General features: G+C 45.8%; 1 protein-coding gene across 2 annotated transcripts in view; it reads left to right on the top strand.

The window, feature by feature from the left end:
- Positions 1-23,459, top strand: part of ACACB (acetyl-CoA carboxylase beta) — a 121,706-nt gene that overhangs the window by 38,831 nt on the left and 59,416 nt on the right. For both annotated transcript variants that reach the window (XM_081252807.1, XM_081252808.1), the window contains 11 exons: positions 4,140-4,272; positions 6,349-6,487; positions 9,243-9,352; positions 9,566-9,647; positions 10,800-10,898; positions 11,897-12,006; positions 12,101-12,211; positions 15,372-15,581; positions 15,869-16,039; positions 18,286-18,447; positions 20,286-20,449. In XM_081252807.1, the coding sequence (XP_081108933.1) occupies positions 4,140-4,272; positions 6,349-6,487; positions 9,243-9,352; positions 9,566-9,647; positions 10,800-10,898; positions 11,897-12,006; positions 12,101-12,211; positions 15,372-15,581; positions 15,869-16,039; positions 18,286-18,447; positions 20,286-20,449 (1,491 nt within the window). The remainder of the gene's footprint in view (positions 1-4,139; positions 4,273-6,348; positions 6,488-9,242; positions 9,353-9,565; positions 9,648-10,799; positions 10,899-11,896; positions 12,007-12,100; positions 12,212-15,371; positions 15,582-15,868; positions 16,040-18,285; positions 18,448-20,285; positions 20,450-23,459) is intronic.

Below are 23,459 nucleotides of genomic sequence, written 5' to 3'. Positions count from 1 at the left end.
GGCAAAGAGGAGAAAACAGAAACCACCCATAATTCAACCACTTTGAGAAAGCTGCTCTTAACATTTTGGTATCTATTTCCCTAGATCAGGGGTCTGCAAACAATGGCCCTCAGGCCGAATCTGCCTGTTCTCTAAAGAAATAAAGTTCTTAAAAACGAACTGAACTGCTTGCTGGTTAATGGAATGTAATTACGATGAAAGCACTGTTCCTATTTGTAAGATGATATTGACCTTCAGAGTCCTTTTCTAAGTCCTGTTTCGTTTCAGCAGTTCAGTCCTAGGAGGTTTTAGAAGAAAAGCTGCTTGCAGTTTGTGGGAGGCAGGAAGGCCAGTTCGGGGGCCGGAAATCATTTGTTCATTTGTTTGTTCTTTCGGACAACATACATAAGCTTTGTTGAACGGAGACAGTCTTAATTGAAAATACAAATCCTGTGGTGGCATAGCATCATTATCGGTTTCTGTCATTCATTTCTGGTTTTGTTTCCTGGCCAAGAAGTCCGTTTTTTCATTTCTGATAGGCAGAGCTTGGGTTGGGGCGGGGGTGAAGGGGACAGACTGCAGGTTTGTAGAAGGCTTTTCCCACGGGGAACTGTCCTGGATGGATAGACTTTATACAACAGAAAATGCCCACACCCAGCATTTCCTGGTGTGATGGAAAGAGCCCCAGTCCTGCTGACTTGCTGGGTGATTCCCTTTGCCTGACGGGACCTCAGTTTGCCCATCTGTAAACTGGGCTTTCTCTCCCCACAGTGGCTTATTGGCTTCCAGCTTTGCTCTTCCCGGTGACGTGCTGGCAGTGCTCCTTAGGATCTATCAGTTCTTTTCCTTTTTTTTCCCAAATATTTATTTATTTATTTGGCTGCGCCGGGTCTTAGTTGCGGCACGTGAGATCTTCGTTGCCACGTGTGGGATCTTTTGTTGCAGGATGCAAACTCCTAGTGGTAGCATGTGGGATCTAGTCCCCTGACTAGGGATCGAACCCGGGCCCCCTGCACTGGGAGCACGGAGTCTTAGCCACTGGACCACCAGGGAAGTCCCGGGTCTATCAGTTCTTCACCAAAACTTTTGGCCCCCCAAACCCACTCAGCCCCAGCCTCCCAAAATGCCTGGTGACACAGTTGCTGGATGCACCCCTGGGTGGCGAACCTCTAACTTAATGCCTGGCAGGTGGCTATCTCCCTGCTTGAATAGCCCATTTCCGGGTTGAGAGAGTGGGCTGAATGCCTGAATCTGCACCTGTCAAAACCCCGCCAAATGACAGCAGAGAGATTTTTCTTAAAGAGCTGGAAACCCATCAGGCCCTGGAAGAACAGGAGGGGAAGTTAGCAGCCACATTTTGGAAGCCAGAAAGCAGAAGAGCAAGCAGTCACTGGCTGAGCAGAACCGAGAGGGCTGAGCCGTAAAGCAGCAGTGAGGGAAGCTGAGAACCTGCACCCCAAAAGGCGCAGGGATTGGCAACATTGGGTGCCTCTGCATCTGGGTGCATCTACATGAGAAGGATTGGGTGAAAGATCCCCTCATCTGCTCCAGGTGGCTGGGGGCTTCCCACTTCCACCCCAGTAGCAGGCAGGCGGTTTGATCTCTGGAGAGGGAAAGGCAGAGGGTCTTTGGACTGGAGACCGATGGGCACTGTAGAGCCTGTGGAGCCTGTGTCCCAAACCGGAGGATGGGTGCTGTGTGCGTGCTGAATCCTGAAAGCTGCCCTGCCCCCCAGACCTGTCCCAACACTTCTCCCGCTTCCCCCTGGTCCCTAGGCTCCTGGCCAACCTTTATCCTCCAGGCAGAAGACCCCAAAACTTTTCCTCACTGGGGGAATTGGACCAGCCAGGGAGGATGACTCTAAAAATACTTGGGGTTCCCCAACACACAGTCCTCCCGGATCACCCTGCATTGAGGTCAGGGTCCAGTGACCCCAGCCTATGCTCAGTACTTCTCATCAGCCCTCTAGTTCCTGCTCTTGGTCATGAGGAAGCAACCATAGCTTATCAAACATTTGGGTGCAGTTTCTAAGATGGAAGGCAGGCCCCAAACATACAAACAAAAGGGACACAGGAAATGTGGGAGAAACAGAAACCACATCAGGAGAAGAGAACTTGGAGAAGCTATCATAAATACCCTCATCGGGGGCAGGGAGGATATTATACACATAGGAACAGGATGTATAGAAGAGGGGATATTGACAGACCAAAACCAAGCTCTTAGATGTTAAAAACACGATATTAGAAGTCAAAAACTCCACTGAACACATAGGAGATAAGGCTGAGGGAATCGCCCAGAAGGTAGAAGAAAAGAGAGAGAAAATAGGAGAGGGGAAAAATACATAAACTAGTGGGCAGTCCAGGAATTTCAACATCCAGGTAACAGGAGAGAATGGAGAAAAAAGAGGCAGGGAAGTCACCAAGGAGATATTTGAAGATAAATTCCCAGACCTCAGTTTCCGGATTGAAGGAGCCTGACAGCTTCCCAGCCTTACTGATGGAAGTAGGCACATACCTCAGCACATCACTAAAATCATTCCCTAAAATTGTAGAATACTAGGGCAAAGAGAAGATCCTATAAGCTTCTGGATATGAAAAAACAGGTCACCTACAAAAGGATCAAGGATCATCATGGCTCTGGTTCTAGCATTCTTGGAAGGCACAACAACAGTGACATAAGGCTTCCAAAATTCTAAAGGAGAAAGTTTTCCATCTTAGAATTCCACGCACAGCCAAATGATCGGGTCCAATGTGACGGCAGAAGGAAGACAGTTTTAGAACATGCAAGGCCACAAAATGTTTACTCCCCTGAACACCTTTTCTTAGAAAGCTACTGAAGGATGTCTTCCATTGAAACAAGAGAGTAAACCAAAGAGGAGCAAGACATGGAGGACAGAAAAAAGGGATCCGAGAGAACCAAAAAGAGAACCAAAAAGGTGATAGTGGCAAGGGAACCCTTTGCAGCCAGGATCAAGACAAGCATGTTGGGGGCATTATTGTCATGTGTCCTGCCATTGTACCATCTTTTTAACTGGATGAAACTACTGGTGGATATGCCCCAGCAAAACACAGGAGTCCATCAAGAAAGAGGGAGCCATGCGGTCCCTCAAATTCAGGATTAAACCCCAAGGAAAGGCAAAGGGAATCCTAAGGATGCCAGTGAAGGGAAGTCCCAGTTGACGGTTGCATAGGGGTTTAGAGAACAGCGTCTGGATGAAAGGAGCGTCGAGGCCTTCAGGAGTGATGTGGTCAGTGGAAAATAATGGAACCAATCAATTATCTTATGTGTACCAAGAGGCTGAGGAGTGAGGTGAATTAGTGACAGATGCCAGGAAAACCAAGTCAATGAAAAAAATCACTAACTCCAGAAAAAAAAAAAAAAAAAAAGGAACATCTGGTATACCACAGCCCCTCACCTGTGAATAACGATCCCAGACTCATAAAACACCGAATACTGAATTTACCAAATTGCAGTATACCTGTATTGAGAGGTTGGGGAAAGGGGAGCCGATTGGATGGCTGCTTAAGAGCACTAATTCCACATCTGTCAAGATAAGAAGTTCATAGGTGGATGGTGTCTTAAATGGATGACTCATGAGATAATGTACACATATTGTTCAGAACCATGGAGGTGTGTAAATACCACAAAGAGTCAAACGTGATTTCCTCTGGGGTGGGGTTCTAGCAGGGGGATGGGGCAAGGACCCTCTATTTGTTATACATTTTTTTGTTTTCAGTTTTTTCAAAAAATTTGATATACACGTACAGAAAAGCACGTGAAAGATACAAACTGTTTAACAAGTGTAAAGTATTAGAATGTGGGAACTTCCCTGATCATAAACTTGGACCCCTGTTCTAAGCTTTTTTGTATTACTTGAGCTGCTAAATTATGGGCATGTAAAGTAAGAATGACTCTAAGATGAAAAATCTGATCGTACAGCTTGGGGCAGGTCAGAGGGTCGTTCCTACTTCATTTGTGATCTGACCTCTGGAGTCTCCTCGTAAAGTGTTTCAAGTTTCCCGGAGAGGGACTGCAAAGCAGCAGGGGTCTGATGGGCTTTGGCTTCTCTGTGGATGTGCATTTCATAGCTGCCGGGTGCCCAACCCCCTCCCCAGCGTCCCAGACCTGCTTGCTCACGGGTCTGTCCTGTTCCCTGGCAGGCCCAGCATGTCCGGGCTCCACCTGGTGAGAAGAGGCCGAGAACAGAAGAAGCTGGACCTGCACAGGGACTTTACTGTGGCTTCCCCTGCCGAGTTCGTCGTGCGCTTTGGCGGGGATCGGGTCATCGAGAAGGTACAGATGGGGTCCCGGCACTCGGTGTGGGGTGAGGTGGGCCAACCAGCCTCAGGCTGCAGAGGAAAAGTCCTGCCCCTTTGTGAGTGCTTGCGAAGGGCTGGGCGCTGGGGTTCATCAGCTTTTCACCCTCACGACAGCCTAAGTGACAGGTGCGTGACCCCATGTCACAGAGGAGGAGACTGGGGCCTCTGAGAAGGGTGGGGAGGCAAAGACCCTTCGTGCAGGGGGCTGCTTTCTGGGTTTCTAGGAGGGGAGCCTAAGACCCAGCTCTGCCCTCTCGAGGGGTATAGCTCCTTACAGGAGAGCAGACCCAGATACTAGAATGATAGGGATGGAAGGAAACAGCTAAAATTGGTGGTTTGTGAAGGCTTTTCACATTGTTTCCTGTTGCAGCCAGTAAAGACCCTGACCTCGTGCTGTTAGGTCATTCCCGTCATATTCACGGAGCAGCTAGAGCTCAGGGATTTGACGTTGGTTGTCCAAAGTCACATAGGTAGTAAGTGCTGAAGTCAGGATTTGAACCCAGGTCAGTTTGACTGAAAGGCCTTTTTCTTTTCCATTTTATTTGAGGGTGGTAATAATAATGATAACAACCGCAACAACAGTGACGGCAGCTACCATTTATTGAGGGTCTCCTCTGGGCCAGGCATCCTGTTAACTGCTTTACATTGTTGTGTCTCATTTAACCATCCCCACAGCATTGTCAGTGGGGATTATTTTACAGATGAGGAAACTGAGGCCCAGACAGGGGAAGTGGCTTGCCCAGGTCTCACAGCTAATCAGTGGCAGAGCTGGAATTTGAAACCAGAGCCCATGCCCTCACCCCAGCATCCTAAGTACGGCATTGAGCCACAGAGACTCATATAGGTTCCCCAATGCGGCTGCCACCAGACTCCCTGACTGAAAATGCACACACCCACACGCCCCCCCAACCCCGAAGCTTTGCTCTGATAATTAGGTTGAGGAAGCCAAAGCACAGCCGTTCTGTCATCACTCATGGGAGGCATTTTTGAAAGGGGAGAAGGAATGCAGAAACTATGGTGGCCACTCACGGGATGTGATGTCTGGGCTCGCATTCCCTTCTGTAAAATAAATAGAGGCGATCACATCCCAAATCTCCAATGGGACTTGTCCTTCAGGGCCGTCACGAAGATTAGTCAGTGATGGAAGGACCTTAAAATTATGGACTTGGTACAGAAGTTGGAGCTTTGAATCTATACACCTAATTTTTTTGTTTTTTTTAACAAGAAAACTAGAGCTTTGTTTTATAGAGACCAAACCAGGAGGTTTACCAGTCTGAGCTCCTCATATGAAGATGAAGCACAGAGTGGGAAGGGATCTGCCTAAGGCCACACAGCAAGTTCACAACACAGTGAGAACTGAAACTAGGACCCCTCTGTTGCTGGGGACAGCCAGCCTCACTGCCTTTCTTCCTTCCCAAATGTGGGACCTTTAACCTTCTGGATACAGAAGCAGCCAACGGGGACAGTTCAGAGCATAGGTCATACTGTGGAGGGCTCACGAGTGCCAGCTTTGCCACTTACTAGCTGTTTGATCTTGGGCAAGTGCCCTAACTCCTCTGGGTTTTAATGTCTTTAACCCCAAATAGTGATAAAAATACAACCTCTTTCAAAGGGCTGTTGTGAGGTTGAAATGAAATGGTGCTGGTAAAATACACTCTACTGTAGCTTGGTACATACTAAGTGCTCAAAAAATGCTACATGAACATGATGGCGCCAAACAGAGGAATCAAAAATCATTAACCCACCCATCCATCCATCCATCTGATCATCCATCCTCCCATCATCCATTCAACCATCCATCCACACATCCATCCATCCATCCATCTGATCATCCATCCTCCCATCATCCATTCAACCATCCATCCATTGGATCATCCATTTATGCATCCAGCAGACTTTATGTACCTGCTCTGTGCTGGGCTGAGTGCCGTAGAACTACAAAGAGGTGCCATGGGAGGCTCACAGAGGTGAGATGAGCCCTGGGGTAGCACTCAGCCTCCAGCACAGGTGGATGTGCAGCTCTGGCCCCTCCTCGTTTTCCCCTGTCCAGGTGCTCATCGCCAACAATGGTATCGCCGCCGTGAAATGTATGCGCTCCATCCGCAGGTGGGCCTATGAGATGTTCCGAAATGAGCGGGCCATCCGGTTTGTAGTCTTGGTAACCCCCGAGGACCTCAAAGCCAACGCAGGTATTGATACTTGGGCCCTGACTTTCTTCCCCTCTGCCACGTCCCCCCGTCCTTACCTGCCCTCACCTCCTTCACCCCACCTGGGCCAAGTCCATCCTGGACCCCAAACAGCATCGCAGGGTACCTCTCCTGAGCTCGTATTTATTTCCCCTTTCTTTATTTAATTAAAATTTCTGCTGACAACAAGAGTGACCCATATGTCTTATAAAAATGCAAATAGTTAACATGCAAAGCGGAAATCTCACCTTTGAGAAACGTGTACAGTAGATTTGGTGTTTCTTCCTCCATATGTTTTCTTCTTGCACTTGTACTGTTTTTCAATCATTCCTTCATTTTTCTATTTCTTAACCTCTCCATGTCTATTACCATTGATCATTCTGTTAATAACTATTGGACAATTTGCCTTTTCCCCTGAACAATTGTATCCCTTTACAGACTCTGCACACAGCAGCCAAACAGATCTTGTAAAAACACAGCTCAGGTCCCATCAGCCCCCTCCTGTGTCCAGCACCAGCTACCTCAGCCCCCTGAGCCTCCCCAGAGTTCAGGCCCTCGGCTCTGCTCTGCACAGACGTGGCCTCCTTTTTGCTCACTACAGTGACGACAGGTTTCCTTGTTAGCCCCATTTTACAGATGAGATAATCGAGGCATGAGGGTATAACTCACTTGCCCAGGGTCATGCAACCAGTACGTGATGCAGGCGGGATTGAAACCCTGGGCTGAGTCCACAGCCTTGGGCTGTCGGGTCTCCTATCGTGTTCAGGCTACAATTCCAGAACCTCACTCAGGCCAATTAAGGCCTCACATGACTTGGCCCCTGCTGGCCTCCTGGACCCCCATCTCCCGCCTCTAGACATCCAGCCCTGGGCCCCAGTCACACTGGCCTCATCAGTTTTGGCCTCGCTCTTTCCTGTTGCAGAGGCTTGGAATGTTCTGGAGCTTCTGCTGACAGTGCTTCCCCGAAGCTCTTTGTACAGCAGGTCTCCACCCCTCCACGCACGACTTGGGTCTCATAGTCTTCCTGGGCATCCCTCTCAGAGAGCCCCGGTGCTGCTCACAGCCTGTAGTTATCATGTTTGTCTCTTGTTTATCTTCTCCAACATGATAGTAAAATTCAGCGAGGAGAGGGTCATGGTCTGACTTCTCGCTTTATAATCTCTGGGACCTCTCCAGTCGCCAACACAACGTGTTGGGTAAACATCAGAGGCCGGCGGGCCCGGAGGGAAGCATGGCTCTCTAGTTTCTTTCCAAGTGTGCACATAAAGTTCAACATCATTTCTTTTCAGGGTCTTCAAGAATTTCATAGTACAGATGTACCAGCTCCTGACTTTTGATTGAGTCTAGCTTTTCACAGTTCAAAACACTGCCCTGTGAACACCCTCTTACATCAGTCTTTGGCCTCGTGGATGAGTGTTTTCTTAGAACATATTTCTAGAAGTGGGATTCTGGTTTTAAAGAACATGAATATTTTAAAATCAAAACATTGTATTGTATTCAGCTTTGAAAAGGAAGGAAATCCTGTCTCATGTTACAGCAGGGATGAACCTTGAGGACATTATGCTCAGTGAAATAAGCCAGTCAAATACTCTATGATTCCACTTATATGGGGCACCAAGAGTAGTCAGATTCATAGAGACAGAAAGTAGAATGGTGGGGCTTCCCTGGTGGCGCAGTGGTTGAGAGTCCGCCTGCCGATGCAGGGGACACGGGTTCGTGCCCCGGTCTGGGAAGATCCCACATGCCGCAGAGCGGCTAGGCCCGTGAGCCATGGCTGCTGAGCCTGCGCATCCGGAGCCTGTGCTCTGCAAGGGGAGAGGCCACAACAGTGAGAGGCCCGCCTACCGCAAAAAAAAAAAAAAAAAAAAAAAAAAAAAAAAAAAAAAAAAAAAAAAAAAAAAAAGAAAGTAGAATGGTGGTTGCCAGGGGCTTCGTGGAGGGGGATGGGGAGTTGTCATTTTATGGGTATGAGTCTGAGATGCGTGAGATGAAAAAGTTCTGGAGATCTGTTTCACAACAATGTGAATACTTGACAGTACTGAGCTGTACACTTCAAAAGTGATTAAGATGGTAAATTTTGTTATGTGTTTTTTTTGATTACCATGATTAAAAACAAACATTGTATTGTTTAATGGCTAAACAATATTAAGATAAACCTTAAATAAGAATTTTTAGGGAGTTCCCTCGTGGCCTAGTGGTTAGAATTCCAGGCTTTCACTGCCGTGGCCTGGGTTCAGTCCCTGGTCGGGGAACTGAGATCCCGCAAGCCGCGTGGCAAGGCCAAAAATTAAAAAAAAAAAAAAAAAAAAAAAAAGAATTTTTAAAACCCACCTCTAATCCGACTATCTTGATAGCTTGTTTCCTTCTTTTTTGTTGCCTTCCAGGCCTCCAGACACCCATGTGTTTTCTTTTTTTTTTTTTTTTTGAAGTCTTTATTGTTTATGTTTTGGGTTTTTTTGGCCATGAGGCATGTGGGATCTTAGCTCCCTGACCAGGGATCGAACCCACGCCCCCTGCATTGGAAGCACAGAGTCTTAACCACTGGACCGCCAGGGAAGTCCCCAGATACATATATATTTTCACATGATTAAAGTCATGCTCAGTTTTCTTTGAACTACCATATACATTTGTCCATTGTTGCCCCCGAATCTTCATGGTTATCCTTTCAGTAGCGGGGCGTGGTTGCATCCTGCAGATATCCTGGCCTCGACTTCAGTCTCTCAGCCCTTCTTTTCTTTTCTCTCCTGTTTAATCCCAGAGTATATCAAGATGGCAGATCAGTACGTCCCCGTCCCAGGAGGGCCCAACAACAACAATTATGCCAACGTGGAGCTGATTGTGGACATTGCCAAGAGGATCCCCGTGCAGGTAAGTCAGATGGGACACCCCAGTCTACCCGTGGCGGGGGTGATGCCCTGAGCTCTGGAGCAACCTGATTCTGCGGTTTGGAAGGGATGGAGGAGCTGGGTCCTAGGAGACCCTGAAATCCAGGGCTGATGTGACCCAGCAAAGAGCTTCTGGGGTGTGATGGGAGGCGGGTTCTTGAAGAAAGACCTTTGTCATGCCTCTTTGTGTTTGCAGGCGGTGTGGGCTGGCTGGGGCCATGCTTCTGAAAACCCCAAACTTCCGGAGCTCCTGCACAAGCACGGGATTGCTTTCTTAGGTAGAGTGCGCCTCCGTCAGATGCGTGGGAATTGGGGTGTTGATGAGTTGCTCGGTGGGTCAGATTCTCTTTAATACAGCCCTGTAAGGAGGGGACCAGTTTGATATTCCCACATCACACTTTCATGGTCAGGAGCAAATGAATCCAGGGGTGGGAGGTCACATGGATAGGTCAGCCAGCCCAGGGAAATAGGAGCCATTACCATGGTTACCACAGCAGAATAATGCCAGGCAAGCAGAACCCTCTGCTGGTGTTCCTGTTGGTACTGAGATACCAGTCATGGTCAGATTTCTAACTGGGTTTGGAAACCTTTCTGATAAGGCCACACCTTTCCTTGGGCTGTTCTCAGACCTTTGGAATGCCCTCACCCCCTGGGACCAGAGCCTCTCATCTCTACTACTTATTAGGTAAAATGATACTTACTGTCAATGGCATCTGTTTGTTTCAGGATTTGGATCTGAAATTTGTAAACATTGCTCAGTTACACTATCTGTTATGTGTGATGGGAATCATTTACCATCCCCAATAAGTCCCTATTGCTGCTCCTTATCTCTGGGCCCACAACCCAGACTTGCATATAAAGCAGCTTGGTGCTAAGTCAATACCTGATACTCACCTAAGGGTCTGCCTGGTGACCTGTGCTCGCTGATGTATTCTTTGTCCATGACCTCTGATTGGCTGTCACATGGGACTCTCATTATCTCTCATGTTTAATTCTGGAGAGTGATGGTCCAGCCCCAGAGCCAGCCAACTACAGCCCAGGCCAAATCTGGCCTACTGCCTGCTTTTGTAAATAAAGTTTTATTGAAACACGGCCCTGCCCATTCATTTATGTATTGCTTATGGCTTGTTATAGAAAAAGTTTGCGTGGTCTAGTGTTTTGAGGTGCTGGCTTGCCCCCTTGGTCTAGCTTTTTGCTAGTGAACTTTGTATAGGCCACAGAGCTTAGGTTGTAAATCACGTTTACAATCCAAATGTATTGAAAGTTGACTGGTAAAGTAGCAGACTAATAGATTTTTTCTTCCCCGACTTGATGTTAAATCCTTGGAAGCTGGGACGTGGGGACGTTTCTTTGTGCACCTGGTTGGCACCTGGCTTCCAGGGCCTTTTGGCTGACTTAAGTCTGCCTTCCCCTTTGCCCCAATCCCTCAGGCCCTCCCAGCGAGGCCATGTGGGCACTGGGAGACAAGATCGCCTCCACCATCGTGGCCCAGACGCTGCAGATCCCAACGCTGCCCTGGAGCGGAAGTGGTAAGGGACCCTGAACCTCACTTCGGGGGAACTCCTGGGCCCAATCTTGCTAATGTGAGCAGAGGGGGTGACAGGAGTATACTTTTTTAATTCTTTCATTAAAAAAATTTTAAGTGATCATGAAAATGGTCCTGTTTCATTGTAGACAACTTAGAAACTAGGAGAAGTACAGAAAAGGAAATAGAAATCCTTTATAATCGACTGACCCGGTTTTGATCATTTGTTATATTGTTCCAGCCTTTTTTCTAGGCACATCCTTTAAAAAACCAGAGCTCTTACATTTAACAGTTTGTGACTTGTTTTTTCTCACTAACCTTTCTATGTCAGTAAATGCACTTTACAACATTTAAAATGCCTGCATAGGACTATATTATACAGATATACCGTAATTGACTTAACAGTCCTCTATAGTTATACATTTAGGTTGTTTCCGATGAATTTTTTTCTAATTTTGAAAATATTAAAAGCTTTGATAGTCCTGTACCTAACTCTCTATGTCCATTTTAATCACTTCCTTAGGATAAATTCCTAAAAGTGGAATTTCTAGAATAAATTAAAAAAAATAAACAGGAAAAACATCTCAAGAGTTTCTTATTCAGTTTGATTTTTTTCCTCCAAAGATTGAATTTTAAATTTACAATGAAAAGTTTGTTTCTGTTTTTGTTTTTTTTTTAAATCTTCACAGGGTTTTGGAAAGTAATGATTCACATACGAATGACTCCATAGGGTAAAGTTGGAGTTGGGATTTTTTTGGATTCAGGTTAATATGGCTGTTCTTGGTAGACTCGGTCTGAATTTTCTTAAGCTTGGTGTCCCATTCAGGGTTGAGTCAGTCCTTAAGGAAATTAAAATCCACTGCAGGAAGCTGAAGGGCTGTGTCTGAATTCTGCTGGTCCAGAGGCCAGGTCTAGAGTGGCTTTGGTGGGAAGAGGCCCTGTGTTTCTGTGTCGTGTCTGTGCTCTTTTGGGGAAGATTCAGTTTTCTTTGTGACCCTCCAGGTCTGACGGTGGAGTGGGCAGAAGATAGTCTGCAGCAGGGGCAAAGGATCAGCGTCCCAGAGTACATTTACAACGATGGTTGCGTGAAAGATGTCGATGAGGGCTTGGAGGTAAACGCTCCTGGGGGGTCAGGTGCCAGAACCTTCTCATCATCCTGGTAGCAGCGGAAACCTCTAAAGTGGTCTGTTTGTCCTTTGCCCCCAGGCAGCAGAAAAAATTGGTTTTCCCTTGATGATCAAAGCTTCTGAAGGCAGTGGAGGGAAAGGCATCCGGAAGGTGGAGACTGCTGAGGACTTCCCAATACTTTTCAGACAAGTGAGCTGTTCGCGCTGCATGTTTTTCCATGTGTCTTTGGGAATTGTGTTTATTCAGTTGGTGGCCACCAGATTCTTTCCACTAACATTATTGTGTCACAATCAAGAGGACACTTGCGGGAGCTGCAATATTGCTGTGTTGTGTTGCAAAACATATGTATACATTTTTACTCGCAGAAGTCCAAGGTTTTTGTTGATCTGTACACTATTTCCTTAAGATGTTTGATTCTATGAATCAGTGTGTCTCTAAAGGATTTCAGAGGTATCTGTTTGTGAGAATATCTGTTTGTGTCTATACTTGTCTATCGAGAGATGGGATAGTTTGTACATTTTAGCAGTTTCAATATTTTTAACATTTCTAGACAATTGATTTTTATTGTCTGAACGAATCATATATTTACTTATTTGTAGCTGGTTTTCTACTTTTAAAACATTATGCCCAGGGGGTGGGGGAAGGGATAAATTAGGAGCCTGTGGTTAACATATACACACTACTACATATAAAATAGATAACCAACAAGGGCCTACTGTATAGCATGGGAACTATACTTAATATTATGTAATAACCTATAAGGGAAAAGAATCTGAAAAAGAAAAAAATGTATATATAAAACTGAATTGGGCTTCTCTGGTGGCACAGTGGTTAATAATCCACCTGCCAATGCAGGGGACACGGGTTCAAGCCCTGGTCTGGGAAGATCCCACATGCCGCGGAGCAACTAAGCCTGTGTGCCACAACTACTGAAGCCCGTGCGCCTAGAGCCCGTGCTCCACAACAAGAGAGGCCACCGCAATGAGACTCCCATGCACCGCAACAATGAGTAGCCCCTGCTCACCGCAGCTAGAGGAAGCCCGTGCGCAGCAATGAAGACCCAACACAGCCAAAAATAAAATAAAAAAAACAAAAAACACTGAATTGCTGTGTTGAAATGTACATGATATAGTAAATCAACTATACTTCAATTAAAAAAAATTTTTAAAGGTCACCTAACTATAGATTAAAGAAAAACCCATTATGCCCATTGTTGGCAATGTTTATAAAAATTCATACCGGTAATCTTCCCGTTCTTAACCCAACTATTTTAATATTTCTGGGCTTTCTTGTAGACCTTGCTCACGTGTATATTTAATTTAGTTTATTTTTAAATTTTTAATTTTTTTATTGAAGTATAGTGATTTACGATGTTTCAGGTATACAGCGAAGTGATTCAGTTATACATATATATCTCTTCTTTTTCACATTCTTTCCTATTATAGGTTATTACAAAATATTCACATGTATATTTTAAAGAGTTGTATTTGGCCTACACAATATTTTGTTCTACGTTTTAAAAATTTCAAATTGTGGATCATAAACAGTTTTACCCTGTCCAGTCCTTATAGTTATTTTGATGATTGCACAGTATTCCCTATGTGGCCATTGTCTTATTTATCAAACCTTTCCTTTTTTGTGAAATGTTAAGCTTGCTTCCATTTTCATTATTATGCACAGTGCCACTATAGTATAATATGGTATTTAATACTATAAATAATATTTAGCTTTTTTTTTCTTCTTCTGAATTATTTTCTTGGGTAAAGACCTTGGGAGAAGAAGGATTTAGTTAAATAGCATGTACTTTACATGCGCTGACAAATACATACCAGTAAATTGCGTTCTCAAAAGGTTTACCGATTATACAGCTGTGGGCCATGTGTGAGTATTATATAAAGTAGTGGTTTCACTACCACATGTCCCTATTGGGGTGTACTGGTTTGGGAGTATTTTGGGGGGAAGAATTTATATTTTCGGGAAAGTTGCAACAGCAGTACAGAGTCCCCATCTACCCTTCACCTCCTTTCCCCTATTGTTAACATCTTTTGTAACAGTACCATGATTGTCACAGCTAAGAGATTAATTTCGTTAATCCATGTCTATTAAGTGAACTCCAGACTTGATTTGGATCACCCCACTTCTCCCCGCTAATATCCCCTTTCTGTTTCAGGATCTAGTCCTGGATCCTACCTTGCATTTAGGGGTTGTACAGATTTTAAAGCTTTTTTCTTTCTTTTTTAAAAAACAGGCTTTACTCTTTAGGGTGGTTTTTAATTCACAGCAAAATGAAGTGAAAAGGACAGAGCTCCCATATACCCCCGGTTCCCCAACTGCATGCAGAGCCTCCCCCAAGCTTGTTTTTTTAAATTACATGAGTGCAATATGAAAATGTTCTCATTGTCAACATTCAGGCAATTCAGTAATACGTTACGAATAAAAAAGGAAAGGTCCCTTTCGCAACATCACCTCTCAACCCCTCGCCCCTTCTCAGATGTAACCCCTGTTAGCCACTGGGTTTCTTTCCAGTACTTTTACTGTAGTATAGACTTTTACATAGACCTTCATATAATTCTCTTTTATTATTTTTCACATAGGTGGGATCATCCCATGTGTTACTGCAACTTGCTTTCACAAAGATTTGTCTTAGAAATAATTCCATATGAACACTTATTTTTACTTCATTTTTAAGGGTCTCTGGACAACATGCCTATGAGACAATGCCTTTCAGACATTAAAGGTATGGAGTAAGTCGGTCTGTAGGTTCCACCGAGGAGAGCTGGCTGAGAGAGTGAATTAAGTGGGAGGAAGAGAAGCCTACAGAGGTTCTATTTTTGTTTCAAGAAACATTTTCTCTGTACGCATAGAAGAAAACCAATTTGTACCTAACTCTTTTTTTTTTTTTTTTTTTGCCGTACGCGGGCCTCTCACTGTTGTGGCCTCTCCTGTTGCGGAGCACAGGCTCCGGACGCACAGGCTCAGCGGCCATGGCTCACGGGCCCAGCCGCTCCGCGGCATGTGGGATCTTCCTGAACCGGGGCACGAACCCGTGTCTCCTGCATTAGCAGGCGGACTCTCAACCACTGTGCCACCAGGGAAGCCCTGTACCTAACTCTTAACAGCATATTATCCTTAGGAGATGTTGTTGCAGGGGAATTTCAGTTTCTGCATTATGTATTCTCATCATATTTGACTTGAAAACCACGAGAATGTAATGTCTTTGAGGGAGGTAAAACTAAAAGATCGGCAAAACCACGGGCACCCCTGCCATCGTTTCGCGCCCTCTTTGGAGAACTTCCTGCTCCAGCCCTGCTTCCCCAGGGAAGAGCCAGCCACCCTGCCGTCCCCCCAGGTGCAGAGCGAGATCCCCGGCTCCCCAGTCTTTCTCATGAAGCTGGCCCAGCACGCCCATCACCTGGAGGTCCAGCTCCTCGCTGACCAGTATGGGAATGCCGTGTCCCTGTTTGGGCGTGACTGTTCCATCCAGCGGAGGCATCAGAAGATCATAGAGGAGGCGCCGGCCACCATTGCCACGCCAGCCGTGTTCGAGATCATGGAGCAGGTGGGCTCTGGGGAGTTCGAGGGGAGGTATCTCAGCTCAGAACCATCAAGAGCTCTCAACGGTCCAAGTTGCCAAAGTGGGGTGGGTGTCCAAGAAGAGACCAAGTGGCGTGGGGAGCCCATTGTGGAGATGATTTCAGCCTCACACGGGGTTACTGGAGTACGATCTCAGAGGTCCCAGGGTAGTTTACACACAGCAGGTCCTCAGCCTGCCTTTAGTGAGGGAGCTAGTACGTTTTCCCCGAGAAAATTGCTGGAAGCCCCTCACTCACCTCCATCTCTCTGCAGTGTGCCGTGCGCCTGGCCAAGACCGTGGGCTACGTGAGCGCGGGGACCGTTGAATACCTCTACAGCCAGGATGGCAGCTTCCACTTCTTGGAGCTGAATCCCCGCCTGCAGGTGGAACATCCCTGCACGGAAATGATCGCCGATGTCAACCTGCCGGCCGCCCAGCTACAGGCAAGGAAACGGGCTCCGAACCCTGGGGCTTCTTCTGCCCACAGTGGGGAATCCCCTGTCCTGCTCAGATTAGACCTCCCTGCTCGTCTCTTGGCTGGTGTCCTGGGGAGTGACTGTTTTAATGTGTGGGTAGCACGGAGAGCCATGCAGTGGTTTATCATCTTTGTCTGCCCTTGGAGAAACTGGCAAAAGCCATGGACCTTCACCCTGGAAAAATCTATTTTATACAATTTGGGGGCATTTGTAGACCTCCCCAGTACCCGTTCATAGACCTTTTTTTCATTACAGCCTTCTGATGGGGCCCTTTTAGACATTTCCGCCCCTAATTTCTCCCCTATGAAATGTTAATATCACAGATATACTGTATATTGGTTTGGATACTGTAGATATAGCTGTGCGTTATACAGGCATACCTTGTTTTATTGCACTTTGCTTTATTGCATTTTTTGTTTGTTTTTTTGTTTTTTACAAATTGAAGGTTTGTGGCAACCTGTGTCGAGCAAGTTATAATGGTGCCGTTTTTCCAACAGCATTTGCTTGTTTCGTGTCTGTGTCACATTTTGCTAATTCTTGCAATACTTCAAACCCTCCACTAGCAAAAAGGTTTAAGACTCTCTGAAGGCTCAGGTGATGATTAGCATTTTTTAGCAATAAAGTATTTTTTATTTAAGGTACGCACATTGTTCTTTCAGACATACTGCTATTGCACACTTAATAAACTACAGTATAGTGTAAATGGAACTTTTATATGTGCTGGGAATCCAAAAAATTTGTGTGACTTGCTTTATTGCAATATTCACTTTATTGTGGTGGTCGGAATTGAACCCCCAATATCTCCAAGGTCTGCCTGTACATAGAAAGAGTAAGATTATTTTCACCCCCAAGAACAAATGTTTGCCCTCTTGGGCTCACCCCTGCTAAGAACATGTCACCCAGAGTTAGGAACTCTTGCATTAATAGAAACTCTTTAATTTTGTTATTAATATCTCCTTCCTTCCTCCCTTTTTTTCTTTCTTGAAAATTTCTTTTAAATTTTTTAAAATTTAAATTTTGATTAAATTTAATTAATTGAAAATTCAAGTTAATTAGTTTTACTTTGATTTAATTAATTTTTTAATTAATTTTTTAAAAATTAATTAATTAATTTTTTAATTTCTTAAAAATCCTCCCAGAGTTTTTATTCCGTTTTCTATTTTGTTTATTTTTTGAAAAATTTGAAAGTTTGAAAAATTTCAGAAAAGTTGCAGAAATAATACAATTAACACCCATACCCTGCACTTCGGTCCACCACTTGTTAGCATCTGACCACATTTGCTTCCTGTCTCTCTATTTGTGTTTTTGTATAATTTTCTTTTTTTCTTGGCTCAACCTTTTGAGAGGTGTTTTGGCTTGAACTTCATGCCACTTTGCCTCTAAATCTTTCAGATAAGAACCTCCTGGGAATAATACCGTGATAGGATCGCCCCACTCCAGAAATAGAGCTTTGACACCCTCCACTTACCTATCTAATGTCCACATGAAAGTTTTCCCTGTTGTCCCAATAATTTGTTGCTGTCCTTTGTTTTTCAAGTCCAGGATCCAATCCAGGACCCATACATCCCTTTCCATTTTCATGTCTCCTAATCTCTTTAATCTGGAACCGTTCCCCAGTCTTACTTTTTTTGTCCTGGATGTTGACATTTGTGAAGGGTTCAGGCAGAATGTCCCTCCATTTGGATTTGCCTGGTCATTTCTTCCTGCTGGACGTCACATAAACACTTGGGCAGGATATTACGCAGGTACCATTGGGTCCCTTTTAGTGTGTCGTCACATCCAAAGACTCAGCAGATTCAGTTTGCTCTTCTGGTTCACCTGGTGTCCGTCACTGTGTGTTTTTCACTCGGTCCTCCAGCCCAGCTTTCCCTGTGTCCTTCACAAAACGTTCTTAGACTCTGCAGCTGGCCGCCACCATTCCCCCACCCCTTCCACAGCACTAAGGATCTGTAACTTTTATTTGATGCTCGTGATGTTGTTCTGTGACTGTCGCTGCTTTTCCCAGCCACACACTTCACTCCTTGGGGGCAGGGTCAAGCCATCTGTCTCTCTCTCTCCGTGCCTCTCCTGTCACCGTGTCGCCCGGTCTGGTGGGCACAGGAGGAGCTCAGTATATCCGAAATCATTCACCCCCCCCCCACCTCCATCGCCTCTAGCGCTGGCCTCCACGTTTGGGGACTGACCCGCTTTGGGGATGGATTTCTTGATTTCAGATCGCCATGGGCGTGCCTCTGCACCGGCTGAAGGATATCCGGCTTCTGTATGGAGAGTCCCCATGGGGGGTGACGCCCATTTCTTTTGAGACTCCTTCCAACCCTCCCATCGCCCGAGGCCACGTCATTGCGGCCAGAATCACCAGCGAAAACCCAGATGAGGCAAGTCTGAGGGCCCTGAGTTTCCACCAACTCTGACCTCCCAGCGTGTGGCAGACCCCGAACCTTAGCCTGTTGAGACATCCAGGTTCACAGTTTACAGGCGAGGACACTGGGATGTGGGAAGGGACATGCCATGGTTTATCCACATGTGATGTGTCCAGGTACCAGGCAGATGCCTTCATATGTCAGTTACGTGACAGCCCTGCCGCTGGGCATTGTGACCCCACATTACAGCTCGAGAGGTTGGGGTGACCACCTTCACACCCGGGACTTGCTGAGGCCATGGCCAAGCCCCACTGGTGGACTTTACAGACCACGTCCATCTTTGGGACAAACAGCCAGGTTTAGAGCACAGGTCCTTGGATTTCTGGCCCCATGAACTTTTTGCTGCAACGTACAATCTGGTTCATTCTAAGGAGTCCCTATGTGACTTGTTCTTACTTGTGCCTTAAGATACCAACCAGCTGGCATCTATCAAGTTTACATGCTTACTGACAGTTGATTGTCACATAATCTCCATAATCTACCACAATTTAGTTGTTTAATAACTACATTTAAGAAATTTGGGATAAGAGAGGTTTGGGTTTTTTTTTTTACCCCCCACCTTTTTTTTTTTTTAAACAAATTTATTTATTTATTTTTGGCTGCATTGGATCTTCGTTGCTGTGCCTGGGCTTCCTCTAGTTGTGGAGAGCAGGGGCTACTCTTCATTGCGGTGCGCAGGCTTCTCATTGTGGTGGCTTCTCTTGTTGGAGAGCACGGGCTCTAGGCTCGCGGGCTTCAGTAGTTGTGGCACGTGGGCTCTAGAGTGCAGGCTCAGTAGTTGTGGCGCACGGGCTTAGTTGCTCTGCGGCATGTGGGATCTTCCCGGACCAGGGCTCGAACCCGTGTCCCCTGCATTGGCAGGCGGATTCTTAACCACTGTGCCACCAGGGAAGTCCTCCCACCCCACCCCCACCTTTTTAATGAAAGAATTTTAAACTATGGTGACTGTATTAGTTTGGGATCTTTGGCTACAGGCGAACAGTCAGTTCTGATGGTGGACAAGCAACATGGGAAATTTTCAGAGGGTTGATGCCTTGTTCACAGGTGCCTGGGAGGATGGAGGATCACGTGTAGAAATAGCCCAGGCACCTGGAACTTTCCATCTCTTGCCTCCAGGCATGTCTGCCAAAACGAATGCCTCCATCACAAGCTTCAAGAGTTCTAATCCCAGCAAGAGGATCCAACCCACCCCCCCTTTACCACAGTTATACTCAGAAAGGGATGGGTCATCCCCACAAAGGGAATTATGTGTGTGTTAGCATCAGCAAGGGCTAACACTGGATTTCCTTACCTGCTGAAATTTTCATAATCTGGAATTGGAAATCCAACTCCTCTTTTTTTTTTTTTCTTTTTGGCTGTGCTGCACAGCATGTGGGATCTTAGCTCCCTGACCAGGGATTGAACCCGTGGCCCCTGCAGTGGAAGCATGGAGTCTTAACCACTGGACCACCAGGGAAATCCCGCCAACTCCTCTTTTATTTACACTTTTTATTATCAACAATGGCAAACATTTAAAATCAGTATGTACCTTCACTCAGCTCCATCAGTGATCACCGGTCCCAACTTGGTGGTGGTTTTTTGACTTTTTTTTTTTTTAAGTAAAAATGACACACATTGACGTGCTCACCTGGAAACACCTGCACCCCTAGTGAGAAGTATCAGTGTTTTATTCATCACGCTAAGCTCTTGGGTATTGGGGGGGGTGCTCTTGGGTTTTCCTAGGATTTAATTCTGATGGAAATATATCTGGAGTAACTATTTCTTCCATTTTGCTTTTTCTGTCTGGGCTCCAGGGGTTTAAGCCGAGCTCTGGAACGGTCCAGGAGTTGAATTTCCGCAGCAGCAAGAACGTGTGGGGTTATTTCAGCGTGGCTGCCGCTGGAGGCTTACATGAATTTGCCGATTCCCAGTTTGGGCACTGCTTCTCCTGGGGAGAGAACCGGGAAGAGGCCATTTCGTCAGTATCTCCCTCCCTCCCTTCCTTCCCTCCCTCCCTCCCTCCCTTTGAGAAACTAAAAATTAGCCTGCTGCTTCAGATGCAGCAGCACTTTAGAAGGTGAGGAGCAGACCCTATTTTAAATACCCTGTGGTGAAGTCCAAGAACCCAGTCTCTCCTCTTCCCATACTTGAGATCCACGACATACGTGAAATCAGTTCACCAAGGTCATTGGTCTTGAGCTTATTACAGGTCGATCTTGAAGGAGATCCAAAGAATGTTCAAGGTGATTCTAAAAGTTTAAAAGGTGCTGAGTACTATATCCTTTTTTTATTTTTTATTTATTTATTTATTTATTTTTTTTTTTTGCGGTACGCGGGCCTCTCACTGTTGTGGCCTCTCCCGTTGCGGAGCACAGGCTCCGGACGTGCAGGCTCAGCGGCCATGGCTCACGGGCCCAGCCACTCCGCGGCATATGGGATCCTCCCAGACCGGGGCACGAACCCGTGTCCCCTGCATCGGCAGGCGGACTCTCAACCACTGCGCCACCAGGGAGGCCCCCTATATCCTTTTTTTAAAAAGGTGGTGCTGGTTGGGATGGGGCTGGGGGTTCTTTTAAATTTAAATCTCATAAGTGCTTCCTGGAGAAACCTACATTGACAAAGAAGCTTACAAATTCCAAAACATCCACATCTTTTTTTTTATTGTTGAAGTATAGTTGATTTATAATGTCATGTTAATTACTGCTGTATAGCAAAGTGATTCAGTTATACCTATACATACATTCTTTTTTTTAATATTCTTTTCCATTATGGTTTATCATAGGACATTGAATATAGTTCTCTGTGCTATACACTAGGACCTTGGTGTTTATCCATTCTATATTTAAAAGCTTACATCTGCTAATCCCAACCTCCCACTCCATCCCTTCCCCAACCCCGTCCCTCTTGGGGACCACCAGTTTGTTCTCTATGTCTGTGATCCTGTTTCTGTTTCATAGATAGGTTCATTTGTGTCATATTTTAGATTCCACATATAACTGATACCATATGGTATTTGTCTTTATCTTTCTGATTTACTTCACTTAGTATGATAATCTCTAGTTGCATGCATGTTGCTGCAGATGGCATTGTTTCATTCTTTTTTATGGCTGAGTAGTGTTCCATTGTGTATATTTACCTCATCTTCTTTATCCATTCATCCGTCAATGGACATTTAGGTTGCTTTCATGTCTTGGCTACTGTGAATAGTGCTGCTATGAATATAGTGGTGCATGTATCTTTTTAAATTAGAGTTTTGTCCAGATACATGCCCGGAAGTGGGATTGCTAGATCATATGGTAATTTTATTTTTAGTTTTCTGAGGAACCTCCATACTGTTTTCCACAGTGGCTGCACCAACTGACATTCCCACCAACAGTGTAGGAGGGTTTCCCTTTTCTCCACACCCTCTCTAGCATTTGTTATTTGTAGACTTTTTAATGATGGCCATTCTGACCCGTGTGAGGTGGTACCTCACTGTAGTTTTGATTTTCATTTCCCTAAAAATTAGCAATCAAAACCCCTGCGTCTTAACGTTTCTCCTGCCTTGACCTGGGAACAAAAAGGTAAACACCAGTTTGGTTCATAAAATTAAACATTCTTGTGGAGGTGTCTTTTAGAGTGAAAGACATTTCATTTGAAAAGCATTTAAATCTGTCTGGCCTGGGGCGCTTAGCCATGAATAAATGGAGTTTGCTGCTTTTGAGAGAGAGAGTTTCTTGGCCAGCTTTGAATAATTCATCTTAATCAGTGAAAAATTGAGACGCTTGGAGCAAATAAGGATTAATAAAAGGTGGGATGGTGGTCAGCCAGCCCAGCTGTCTCTGAGTGAAGTGACCCGTGGCTTGTCCCACACTGTGAGTGGCCAGTAATCACTTCAGCAGAATAGGAAGGAAAAATTCCAGCTCTTGTTGCTGTCAGTGTCCAAGAGGGGGATCAACTGTCCCTGTTTTCCCAGGACTGAGTGTTTCCCGGGATGTGGGATTTCTCAGTGCTAAAACTGGGAAAGTCCTGAGCCAACTGGGACAAGTTGGTCACCTTTGAATCCAGTGGCTCAGCCTGTAGATGCAGGTTCAGGGCCCACACCCAACTTGCAGTAGCCTATTTAACACTCTCATTTATTTATTTATTTATTTATTTATTTTATATGCTAGAATTTTCTCTTTCTTTTAGTGCGTTTAATTTTTTTTTTAAGATGTTGGGGATAGGAGTTTATTAATTAATTTGTTTATTTTTGCTGTGTTGCGTCTTTTTTGTGCGAGGGCTTTCTCTAGTTGTGGCAAGTGGGGGCCACTCTTCATCGCGGTGCGCGGGCCTCTCACTATGGCGGCCTCTCTTGTTGTGGAGCACAGGCTCCAGACGCGCAGGCTCAGTAGTTGTGGCTCACGGGCCCAGCCGCTCCATGGCATGTGGGATCCTCCTAGACCAGGGCTCAAACCCGTGTCCCCTGCATTAGCAGGCAGGCTCTCAACCACTGCGCCGCCAGGGAAGCCCCAACACCCTCATTTAACCTCACTGCGTCTTCATTTTCTCACCCTCCCGCTGGGGTCTCGTGGCCCCTTTGTCACACCAGCTGGCAGCACACAGGAGCATCGTAACTGGTGTGAAAGCTCTCCTCTCCCAGGAAGGGTTCTTATGCCCCCTCTTCCTCTGCTGCCTTTCCCCATAACATTCTCCCTATGATTTCATGGAGAGTGGAGGTTTTTGCCCTTTGGACTGGACACCCTGTTTGGGGGGAGGCAACCCCTCTGGGAAACGGGAGGTGGTTACAGCCAAGCACATGTGGGCTGGTGACCGCCATGCCCAGAGGGGGCCACCAGTGTTAGCCACCTACTCGTGCACCCCAGGCACACCGGACAGCTGCGTGGACAGTTAAAGAGCGGCTCGTTCTTGGGACACTGGGGGATTTTGATAGGTCCAGTGGGAGAGGGAGCAACTGGCATGGTTAATAACAATTATAATCACTGTAATAAATCATTTCATAGCAGTTA

The sequence above is a fragment of the Mesoplodon bidens genome, assembly GCF_964165515.1.
Source record: "Mesoplodon bidens genome assembly, chromosome: 13".
Taxonomy (NCBI): Eukaryota; Metazoa; Chordata; class Mammalia; order Artiodactyla; family Ziphiidae; genus Mesoplodon; species Mesoplodon bidens.
This window is presented reverse-complemented; position numbering and strand designations above follow the sequence as displayed.